The 12548-nt window shown below is 40.9% G+C and overlaps 1 protein-coding gene across 1 annotated transcript in view; it reads right to left on the reverse strand.

The window, feature by feature from the left end:
- Positions 1-11558: 11558 nt before the first annotated feature.
- Positions 11559-12548, reverse strand: part of LOC306978534 (neurotrypsin-like) — a 79451-nt gene continuing 78461 nt past the window's right edge. The window contains exon 14 of the mRNA XM_079577131.1: positions 11559-12156. Within this exon, the coding sequence (XP_079433257.1) occupies positions 11684-12156 (473 nt within the window). The 3' untranslated portion in view covers positions 11559-11683. The remainder of the gene's footprint in view (positions 12157-12548) is intronic.

The raw sequence follows: 12548 nt of genomic DNA on the forward strand, positions 1-12548 counted from the left end.
TATAGTATAAACAGTAGCGGCCCAAGTATCAAGCCTTGAGGTACACCCCAACTGATGCCACACAGGTCTCATTCATTCTGCGTCCTTTATGTGAACATATTGCTTTAACATAGCCTATTGCTTTATCATATTTTTTCAGTTAACTCCATTATAGTTTTTTTTCTTTTCTAAAACCATACTGGCTGTACATCAATACATCGTTTCCATGAGAGAGCCAAATCCGGCCCGTCAGATGATTTAATCCGGGCCCCTGATTTATAGAGCATTAATTCCTGAGTATGTTAAAAAAAAAAAAAAGGTAAGTCTCTAGCCCATTCCTGTGCAGAGTTATGAATTTTGAAGGAAATAACCAGGATGCTCATTCCGGCCACTAGGGGCAGCTTAAAAAAAAAGAAATAATTTCACACGTGTCCAGCAGAGGGCACAGCTATAATGTGTTGTTTATGTCCTTATCTCTTATTATATCAAAGTGGTAAATTGACAGTCTGCCCCAGGGCGGCTGTGATAGAACCTTGTAACTCAAAGGGGACACACTCTATTGGCTGCCTAATCTGCGGGGAAAAATTACAACACTTTTGTGACATTTTAGCACTATAAGTTTAATTTCTTTTACCAAAAAATAAAATAAGCTTCTTCATAAAGTTGTGTAAACAAGAAGAGGAGCTGATTTTGAAAATCGTGAATAAAACTTAACTTTTAGTGGTTTTAAACGAACAAAAGTGATAAAGGCTGTGTTAATTGTGGCTTCTTGCGATTTGGGTTTTGCGTCACCTTATATTGGAAAACAATAATTGGTGATATATTTTGCAGCCGTAATAAGGATGCAATGAGTACATGGATTTTATCTTGTTCTCTAAAATGAAAACCAAACTTCTTTCATACTTCAACTTCACTTGGCAATATTGAAATGTTTGTTACCAATGAGTCACATGGTTATTACCTTAACCATTCGAAAACATGTGATGAAAAGACAGAATAGATGCCTAAAGTTTGATATTTTTTAGTATCAATTGCAAACTAGAATGAGAACATGGGAGACACTATGTGTGGGGAAAACACAGTAGTAGTAGTAGTAGTAGTCATTACTTAAACAAATTTGATACTTATTTGGATATGCCTGTCATAATGTGAAGCAAAACATACTTCTGGATATAACTGATTATCAAAACAAATATTTAAAATCATAGGAAAGTTGTCAAACTGCCTTGGCACGATGGGTAAAATGCTCCTATTATCTAAGTAAATGATCAACCAGCGGAAGATGTAGAGGAAGTAGCATTACGAGAACAGTTAGCAGTAAGTTGCACTTTATCAGATTGTAGTTTTCAGATGCCACGTTTGGTCTCAGTGTTGTACTTTACTCCTGGTTTAAACTTGACTCATCGGGAAAACCGGGGAGGACTTCGATGGAAAGTGATTTTGCAATACCTTGCTGGAAGTGACTCAACCAACTTTGAATAACCACTGTTTTGTCCTGCTGATGAATACCATTATCGTTATGCTTGAGATGACCTTTGTTATGTAATCTCAAAATTACTCATGGCCACAGACAGCAGTGCCATTACATCTGTTATAGTCAGGCCCATATACTGTTTACTGTCCACAACACTTCAGTGAATATGTTAAGAGATATCAATGCCTGCCATCTTAGGGCTAGAGTTAGGTTTGGAGTTAAGATTAGAGTTAGAGTTAGGGTTAAGGTTAGGGTTAAGGTTAGGGTTAAGGTTAGAGTTAGGGCTAGAGTTAGGGTTAGCGTTAGGGTTAAGGTAAGGGTTAGGTTTAGAGTTAGGGTTAAGGTTCGGGTTAGAGTTAGAGTTAGGTTTGGGGCTACAGTTAGGGTTAAGGTAAGGGTTAGGTTTAGAGTTAGGGTTATGGTTAGGGTTAGAGTTAGGGTTAGGGCTAGAGTTAGGGTTAAGGTTAGGGTTAGGTTTGGGGTTAGAGTTAGGGTTAGCAGTTACGCATATCCAAACTTTAAAGCTCTTTGGCAGGAGAGCTTACAGCAAGGATCTCCGCCTAGTAGTTCAGGAGCTACCAGTAGCGCTCCAGCCCTTTCTGGGTAGCTTAGAAAAGAAAATGCATTTTCTTTTTGTTCTGAACAGAACACAATCTGCAAACATTTGGTTCAAGAGTCGACTAATTTCCTTTGAAATATCATCTTGGCTGCTAATTCTCCAGGGTGAACTTCACCTAAGTCATATATTACACAAGTGTCTTTGAAGCGTAATTAGCTCTCTGATGTTTTTGTTGTTGCAAAATATCTCACCGTGTAAAAAAGGTTGGAGACTATATGCCAGTGTGATGCCTCATCTGAAAGCCATGACCTTTTAGTTTCAAAAAATACGTGCAAGATCTCCCCTCCTGGAGCCGCCACCTTAGCGTGGTGGAGGGGTTTGAGCACCTGAATGATCCTATAGGAGCTATGTTGTCGGGGGCTTCGTGCCCCTGGTTGGGTCTCCCATGGCAAACTGGGTGACGGGTCACGGGACAAAGAGCGGTTCCGAAGCCCCTTATGAGAGACCAACAGGCCCATTTAATCGTTTAACCTGCAGGAGGAGCCATAGGGGCTGGTGCAATATGATTTGGGCAGGTCCAACAGCTGCCCCCACGACCCGGCAACGGACAAGTGGAAGAAGATGGATGGATGGATGGATGGATGGATGGATGGATGGATGGATGGATGGATGGATGGATGGATGGATGGATGGATGGATGGATATGTAAGATCTGTGTGAGTGAAACACAACTTATACATCACATTTGCCATTCCCAACCGTAATCATATCCCTATCCCCTGCTGTACCCACAGCAAGAAACAGGTTAACTGTGGTATTGTTTCAATAATTTTCTGCAATGTCAAGAGATCCATTGTTGCATTCATTTTTCACCAGGATCTTGTATTGATGATATGTGTGACCACTGTGCAGAAGCCTTCTCCAGCACATCCCAAAGGTTCTCAATGGGGCTAAGATCTGGATCACAATGTAAGCCTGATGAATCCTATCTTTGTCATCTTGGAATATGCACGTGCCCTCAAGGAAGAAGAAATCCATTGATGGAATAACCTTGTCATTCAGGGTGTTCAGGTTGTCAGCTGATCTCATTCTCTGGGCTCATGGTGTTGCATAGTCATTCCTCAGTTTTACAAAAGGGCTACAGATCTTTAGGAATGACACACTTGTAGATGTGTGGCATTAACAACATTGCTTCTGAGCATTAAAGTGGACTCGCTGCCACCTGCATAAGCCCTGCATTAGTCCTGCTGCATCCCTGGTTTAGTCCCTGCTCAATCTTGGACCGCAGCTTTACGAAACAATGGTAATATGCCGGTGCGTGGTTGTTTGGCGTGGGAACACTGTCGAAAAGTTCACATTTTTACAGAGAGTTTGTTCTGAGTAGGACCGGGGCCAGCTCCATGTTTGTTTTAAAGGCAAATGATGGTTGTTTCGCAGGCTCCGGCGCCTCTCTCTATGGCCCTCTCCTCCTCCTCTGCTTCAGCCCACAGCTCCTCGTCCTCCACAAAGGCTTACATAATGTTGAACCCACACAGCAACATGCAACCAGGCCCATCCCGGCACGAAGATGGAGAGCGGGGAGGGAGCGAGAGGAGAGAGAATGTAATGATAATAATGGCTTACACTTGTGTTGCGCATTACCAGCTTGAGCTGACAAGTTCCTCATGGTGCTACACTGTCCAAAGAGAAATATAATACTTTCGACTGTGCTGCATTTCTGTAAAGGCTTCAAGTAAAAAAAAGTAAAAAGGCTTTGAAATGAAAACAAGGCCAGTCAATGCACACTCCAGAACTGTAGGAGGCGCTGTGCAAATGTCAAATGCCACTGAGACACATTGAGGAAGAAGGTTTGTCCCCGTCATGTTGCCGTACAGAGGGTGAATTCAGGCACATTTTTTTTGTGTTTTTGAAGCTCATTATATACAACACTCAGAGGCGGGTAGTACTCAGTTACCTATACTCAAAACTGTAAGTTTTATTATTACTTAAAGGGGCTATCCTTATTTTTTTTTAATTTTCTGTTAATAAAATTTGAATACAATTTGTTTTGTCCTTTAGTATTTGGTAAAAGCAGACATTTATCCAAAAAATACTGGTTTTAAAGCCTTTAAAACAGTCATAAAATGTCAGGCCAGTAGGCATTTTTACTGAAAGTTGTGAAACCTGGTTTAAACTCAGTCCCTATGTTGATGTTGTAAATGCATTAGGAAAGTTTGAGATGAGTTTGGACCAGAAAAAAGCAATTTGAAATTTGAGTGACCCCGTTTCTTTGTACAATCAGGTATAGCTCCTTTAAGTAAAACTATAATGAGGTACTCTTACTTGAGTGAAAATAATTTCAGTTCATGTGGTGCACCTTATACTTCAGCATTATTTATTTGTTCCTGTATTTTCTCCCATTTTCTTGGAATTTTCGATATAAACATCACGATTTCCACATCATTTTATGTTTTGTTTCACACATATTTGCTCAAACAGTTCCTCAGTTTCTCACAGAACGCAAGTAACACTTTCTCCAAGTACTTTTTTTTACTTGAGTAAATATATTGGCTGCTCTGCCCACCTCTTCAAACGGATTACCTCAGTACTTTCACTTAAAATGTTAGCAACTTTTACTTTTATTGGAGTATGTGACATGTTACTTTCACTCAAGTAATGAAATCAAGTACTTTGGCCATCACTGGAATTACATGATATAAAATACACTAGTGTACTTTTCTAGTGTTGGGATGAAGCTTTTCTTGTCCTCCTTTGGGCTGCTGTAAATTGAATCCTCTTGTAAAGCATTATTATTATTGATCTGAATGAACTTATGTTGGTAAAGCTCCAAATTGCTTCCTGAAAGTTGTGGAAAATGCTCATCACTGTGAAGAACTGGGAAGCTAGAACGGCGTAAGGAGAAGTGGTGGTCAAAGTACTTATTACTTGAGTAAAAGCACAAATACTACTTGCAAAATGTCACTCCAATATAAGCAAATGGCGCTCAGTCAAATACTACTGTTGTGAAAGTACTTAGGTGTTTGCTGTAGAAAATACCTACAGGTACTATACCTATTTTTTTTAGTAGTGGAAGTATAAGAGACTAGATGCAAGTTGGTCATTTTACACTCACTACTGCCACCTCAGGTCATACATGTAACTGCAGTCTCTATATTAAGCTTGTGCTGTCAGGTCCGAGCTTATTCCACACATTAGGACATGGCTGGAACATGTAGGCGGAGGAAAACACTACTAAAATGTTCAAACTCTGTGTAGTCCCTTAAAGTGTATTGTAAGAAAAATTCATGAAGTTGCAGGTTAGATATTTTTTGGTTTTTAGCATTTACGTGAAAAGTGAACCTGCAAGTCGTGAAATGTGCCAGTAAACTCGTCCCTATGAAGAATTGGGAAGTATGAAGGAGTTTGGACACAACTAATATTTTAATTTAGTGGTTTCCTCTTTCATTGTTTGTAAGAATAATGATGAAGTCAGGTATAGAGCCTTTAAGTGTTCAAAGTATAAATTAGAAATGTGACTAAGTGTTTTTGAGGCCAAGTTCTCCACCTGTACGGCAACACAACAGGGTCAAACCTTCTTATTCTGAACAAAAATATGACTCAAGTAAAGTGCTGATACACAAAAGCTCTAAGGCTCCTGATCCATTTTTATATTTAGTTGGGTCTAAACTCATTCCCAACATTCCTAATGCATTTTTAACATCCCGATCTTCACAGGAATTACTTTAGGAGCTACTTCCAAGGTCACCCTTTCAGGATCCCTGTCACAACGATGTGCCTGCAAGTTATTAGGGGGAAGTAAGTGTTGTAATTTGCAGTTTCTTTTCATAAATGTCTACTATTGTGATGAAAAAGTGCCACAAAAGAGCAACAAAAAAGTGACAAAAAAGCAACAAAAAGTGACAGAGCGATGATGGAAATGTGAAAAAAAAAAAAACAATGGGAAAAATTGTCCTTGGCCTTACACTGGCCTGTGCACTCGGTTAAAGGTACACTGCGTAACAATCTGGACTATACTGTTGCCATCAATAAAATACATGCTCCGAATGACCAGCTCGACACAGAAAATGCTATTACTGCAGTGGGAAATCAAAGAATGGATCTGGATGAGGACCTATAGCCTGTGTAAATCTCTAATTCTACTGACTTTAGTCACATCGCCATGGAGACGAGCTGGAGACTCCCGGTAAAATACAGTCATGTCTTAGGAGAGGTGAAGCCGCTCACAGCAAAGGCTCATGTTTGTTTGTTTGTACATTTATGAGGTATTTTCCAATGATGAAAATATCTGTGTGTGTGAGATCGATAGACAGATCGGTGCAGCGTCAGCAGTGATGCGGTCGCTGTATCGGTCTGTCGTGGTGAAGAGGGAGCTGAGTCGGGGGGCAAAGCTCTCGATTTACCGATCGATCTACGTTCCCACCCTCACCTATGGTCATGAGATTTGGGTAATGACCGAAAGGACAAGATCGCGAATACAAGCGGCCGAAATGAGTTTCCTTCGCAGGGTGGCTGGGCGCACCCTCCGAGATCGGGTGAGGAGCTCAGTTACCCGGGAGGAGCTCGGAGTAGAGTCGCTGCTCCTTCACGTCGAAAGGAGCCAGCTGAGGTGGTTAGGGCATCTGTTTCAGGTGTCTCCTGGTCGCCTCCCGCGGGAGGTGTTCCAGGCATGTCCTAGTGGGAAGAGGCCTCGTGGAAGACCCAGGACACGGTGGTGGGACTATGTCTCCGAGCTGGCCTGGTGTCGCCTCGGGGTCCCCCCAGAACAGCTGGAGGAGGTGTGTGTGGATCGGGAAGTTTGGGCATCTCTGCTGAGACATCTGCCCCCGCGACCCGGCCCCGGATAAAGCGGAAGAAAATGGATGGATGGATGGAAAATATCTGTCATAAAAAAAATGCTTGTTTTTCAATCTTATCTATTGGGTGAAATTGTATACGGTGTTGCTTTAAGGCGGAGAAAAAGTTTTAGTTCCACAAAAATATACATATAGCATCTTGTCCTAGAAGGGGGTGTGGCTTCGCAGAGGGGGGAAATAGAATCTTTAGAGAAACACAATTTTCCACTCTTTTTAGCTATTTTCTGGTGGAATATCAACTTATTTATCACACACAAATAAAGTCAAGTCTAAATCAGGTCCATATGGATATTTTCTCACAGCAGATTGTTCAGTAGAGGTGAAAAAACGGCAATTTTAGCAAGCGCTAGCTAACAATTAGCATTAGCCCGATGCTAACATGAAGCGCCAAGTTAGCATTCTGTTATTTATGCATTTATGGGCTGTTGAACCACTTTGCTCCTCTCCATGTCTTTTTATCTTTATTTAGTAGAAAACTGTATTCATAATTCAGCATTTGTTAAAGTAGTTTTTGAATAAATAAGAAAGTTTAGATTTTTCTCCAAATTGTTTTCCCCCTTCACCGTTTTCAAACATGACCATATATAGACGAATCCAGAGACGCCGTCTGTATAGATTGGATTACCTGCTCTCTATTTCATTGTAAAGAAATAAACAATGTGTACAAGGCCCTTAAAATATTACAAATATTTCGAATAAAACGTAGTCAGACGCAGTTGCTTTCACCATGTACACTTTAATACTCCACCGTGACTTGGCACATTACGTTTTGAACAGCTGGCGGCCCCCCCCGACAACTAAAGCCTGTACACTTCCCCTCGGCCCGTCTCAAACTATTTACAATTTCATGGCAAAACATCAAAAAAAATATTTACACTGTTTTCATGACAATCGTTGGAGCAGATCACGAGATGCGTCACGACACGATGGTTCACCTTCCGACGAGCACAAGTTAATACTGATAATAATAATAATAACAAAAAACAAAAAAACATCATTCAATGTCTCTAATACAATAAGTGGCACTCAAAAAAATAGAGCAATGTCGCCACCTTCTGGTCACTTACAGCTAATGAAGCGGATACAGTCAATGCAATGAGTTACACGTACAATCTCAGGACTAGGCTATACCTACCTAAAATCTACCGTCTAATCTAACCTACTGATCGTCTTCTAAAGCCGCATCTGGAATCAAGTACAAAAGGGGAAATATTCATCTTCCAATGGCTTTGATAAAATGTACAATTTAAAGGACCATGCCAGAGTTTTTAGTTTTGTTTTTTTTGCTTCGAGGTCTCTATCAGACTAAACAGACACAGCTGACTATGCGTACTCCACTCCGGGGTGGATTTCTTTATAAGCAATGTTGTACTGGAAAAACAAACAACAGGTAGGACCGGCTTTAAAGGTCCTTTACCTGAGTTTTTGATCACTTGGTTTGCGCTCACTGCACATTTCTAATCATCAGTCGAGTCTAAACCCAAACCCAACATCCCTTCATTCTTCACAGGTATATAAGCATCCATCCACAACTTTCGGGGTCAATTTTATACAGAATCACTTTAACAATAACATTTTTTCTTGCCTTGTTCTTGGGGGATTAAAAAAATAACAAGTTAGAATTAAATGTACCGTGTCTTTTCACAAATGTCTACTTTCACAATTCACTTAAGGAGGGAAAAATTTCATTCAGCTAGCTGGAAAAATATCAGGCCTTTAACCTCTTAAGTCCTGCCTTAATAGAGTGAATTTACCCAAATCTAAAAGTTTCTCGACTGCAGAGCATCAGTGTAATGCCTCATTTGAAAGCTGAGGCCTACAAAAGTGACTGTAACTTATTTTTGTCACATTTTCCTTTCTTTCTTACAGTATTTTGCCGTGTTTTCGCTGTTGTTTTGTTGACTTTTTGCCACTTTGTTGTGAATGTTTTTGTTGCTTCTTTGTTGCTTTTTTCATCCCGTTTTTGTTGTGTTTTTGTCACTTTTTTATGGCTTATCAAGCATTGTTATTCCTGATGTGACCAAGATTATTAGACATTTCAGATGGTTCTATGGTGAATCTCGCTTGAAATAAGAAAGTGAAACTGCCAATGGGACAAGACCATTTTTCTTTCCTCATTGGCAGAGAAACTTACTTGAAAAAACAGCAAAATGTATTGAAACGAGTGAGAAACATCTCAGAACAAGTGAAATAATCTAGGTCAAATGCTCAACTACATCTTAACAAGTCAAAACAACTAAAATTTGGATTATTATGCTCAAATTGAGACATCTAAAGTAATCTAGTAAATTACTTTTTGCAGTGTGTTGTTTTGTCATCACTTTTTTTCTCTGGCATGTTTCATTTATTTCTTTTTTGTCACTTTTTCGTTGCGTTTTCTTCTTGTTTTCGTCACTATTTTGATGCTTTTTTTTCAAGAAGCTTTTTAGATAAAGTAAAATACATATACTTATTTATACTACCTGATCAACAAAAAAGTAGCTTTGATTACAGCGCACATTCCCTGTGGCATTGGTTCAATAAGCTTCTGCGATGTTCAAAGTAAATCCAGTGTTGCCTTCACTCTTCACCAAGATCCTGTAGTGATGATGGGAGAGTGTGACCACTGTGCAAAGCCTCCTCCAGCACATCCCAAAGATTCTCAATGGGGTTAAGATCTGGACTCTGTGGCGGCCAATCAATGTGTGAAATGATGTCTCATGCTCCCTGACCCACTCCTTCACAATAAATCCTGGCATTGGGTTTAGACACAACTAATTAGAAATTTACAAACAGTGAGCGCTAACAAATGATAAAAATAAAAAATCTGGTACAGGACCTTTAAGAACAAGCACTCAAAAGTATCTGTTGTACTTATAAATCACTTGCCTGACAAGCTATTAGAAATAATTCAGAAACAATGTCGAGTTGTGCCCTTATTAGTCTTCAACAATGAGCTTTAGGAAAAAAATATGAAGTTAATGTGACATGTTGCTACATTGTCAAAACACAATTGTCCAAACACTTTGAATTCCCACTTACTCACACTGAGGTGAACCCCTGTAGCTCTCAGGCCTTTCCTGTTTAGTACATATGTCTCCCCTTTTCAATAGAGCGACAATGGGCATCATTTTAAGCATGATCGCTAAAATTACAGTACAACATAGTTTGCAACGTAAATCCACCAACGAGTATGCACTATTTATAAACACAAAAATGCACTAAAATATGCACATTAACTCCCAGGACATGGTTTGTGTTTCAGTAGCACTTTCACTGAAGCCTATTAATGTTCATTACGACCTGTTTTAAAGTTGCCTAAGCTAAGTTCGACTATCATAACTATTGTCTGAGGGCCTTACATGGCTTTCAAAACAGCTGGGGCCAGTTTTATGTACAACATATTCAACAGAATCTGTCCGGGAAATGCTTCAGTAGTTAAAATTAAGACATTTCAAGTGAGCGTAGCTTATAATTTTGAGTGCGGGTCACCCACATACTGCACTTTTGAGTTGAATACATGCCTGTTTGAGTGATTGCATGCCGAGTCAGATCTAGGCTTCTGAAGCTCCACTGTCCACTCTGCACCGCCATGGGTTCAACGCCTCGTAAATGCAAATCACAATACTGAGGGAAGGAGACCATAGACGGCAGATTCTGGCGCTTAATCACCTTTGTAGCATCAGGTTGGAACAGAAGACTGGGTAAACTATGCTAAAAAGTGTGGTCAGTCAATATGTAGTGATCTTTGTATGTGTAAGGCCTGCAAAAGTTGAAATATGTTGTTTACCTTATATAGAAATGGGACAATTTTAGCATTATTTTAATCATGTGTCACCATATTTTCAAGGTCAAAGCATGACAAATATGGCAGCTCTAATGATGCTATTTGCCTTATTCAGCCCCGCCCACTTTTGGGATAGAAGCATTAGTTAGTGGTAGGACTTTCTGTGACTTTTTTGTGACTCTGTAAAGAACCAGAAGCCAAAGCAGTATTTTAGAAATGCCACATGTTACATCAATATCAAAATTCAAGCCAATGTCAGCTTAAGTTAGACCTGCAGTTTGGCCATGACCACAAGATGGCGCCACCCACAGCGACTTCCTGAATAACCAAGGTGAATAACTAAAGACTAAGACAGTGTTCTAGCTTTTTTCTAAGTCATTCAGTTATCTTGATGCTTTGTTTTTCATTTCTTGTTTGCTATTTTGTTTGAAGCTAAAAGTGTTAGTTTAACCAGTCATGGTGGTCACTTTTTTGTTTTCTCTTTTAAAGCAGTACTAAGCAACTCTTGCCCCTAGAGGCCATAAGCGCAACTGCAGGTGTCGTAGCAAGCTGCACTTTTTTAACTTATTAATTGTCTTGGAGAATAAATACTACGCTGACAGAACAGGCGAAGGGAGAGAGGGATATTGTACATCCGATTACATAATGGAAATATTTTTTTTCACTCAAACTTGGCTGTAAATACTGTTTAAAGTGACGCTAGCCCGCAGTTAGCTTTGCCCGTTAGCCTGTTAGCTTCTTCTTCGTGATTCTATTAGTGTGTATTGGTGGCTCTGTTCCGGTGGCAGTCAAGTTGCAAACATGGTTTTCTGGCCCTAGACCCCAGGGGGAGATGAAAGACCCTCCAATCATCCCATAAACACTTGTACTACCCCCACAGGGACTACGGAAAGGATTGATTAAGGTAAACACGTTACTTAGCACTGCTTTAAGTTCCCCCATTACGCCTCTGCTGTCTATGGCCCGCTCCAAACACCTATGAAATCAAAGCACCATTCGCTCCTCTCCGATTGGTCGCATGGCACAGGTGGTCAGCCAGTCGCGTGTCTTCGTCAGACCTCCACTTTCCCATTCGAGCGGTGCTTGTGGTGCCCGTGCGCGCTCTTCCCGTGCGGATGGTGCTGAAACCGAATCTCATTGGCTCGCGTTTCGTCCTGGTCCATCGTTACGTCCTCCGCGGTAAAGTCGTTCGCCCCCTCCTCCTCTTCTTCTTCTTCTCGCGTCTGGACGTTTATCACCTCGTCGATCCAGCTCCTGAAGCGGCCGACGCGCGTGTACGTCGCAGGAGACGAGGGTTCGTTGCACCCGTTGCCCCCGGCGACGACCCCGGCCAGGACCCAGTGCCCCGAGTCGTCCAGGCAGACCAGGCCGCCTCCCGAGCTGCTGTCGCACCCCTCTCCGTGGACCCGCGTGGTGTTCGGGGGGCTGCCCGCGCATATGGCGTCGTGACTGGAGAAGTGGTCGCCGAATTGTTTTTTACACTGCCAGGAGGACATCAGCGGCACCCAGGTCGCAAAGACTGGCTCTGTAAGAGATTAAATAAAGTGAGAAAGTAGAAAACATAAGGGGTTTAACAAATGGTCACAACACATTATAAAATGAATGAGTAAACATCTACGAGCCAATGCTTACCAAGAATACAACACTTTCATTTGTAAAGAGACAAAACCCATGTTTATTTTGAATGTGAGGACGGAGCCAGGGATAAACAAGTACGACACATAATTAAGACTAAATTAGGTTGAAGCAAGGACTGACTATCAATTAGTTAAGAACTAAACCAGGACTAAATCAGGACTAAAGGCCAAATTAGTAAGACAGACCTTTGTTATAAACCTGGGGCCGGCATTAGGCGAGTTCGTTTTTGGTGGGTTAATTTTCTGGTTTATCAAAACTCCAGGAGCCGAATCTCCCAAT

This window comes from Gobius niger, assembly GCF_951799975.1.
Source record: "Gobius niger genome assembly, chromosome: 19".
NCBI classification, from domain to species: domain Eukaryota; kingdom Metazoa; phylum Chordata; class Actinopteri; order Gobiiformes; family Gobiidae; genus Gobius; species Gobius niger.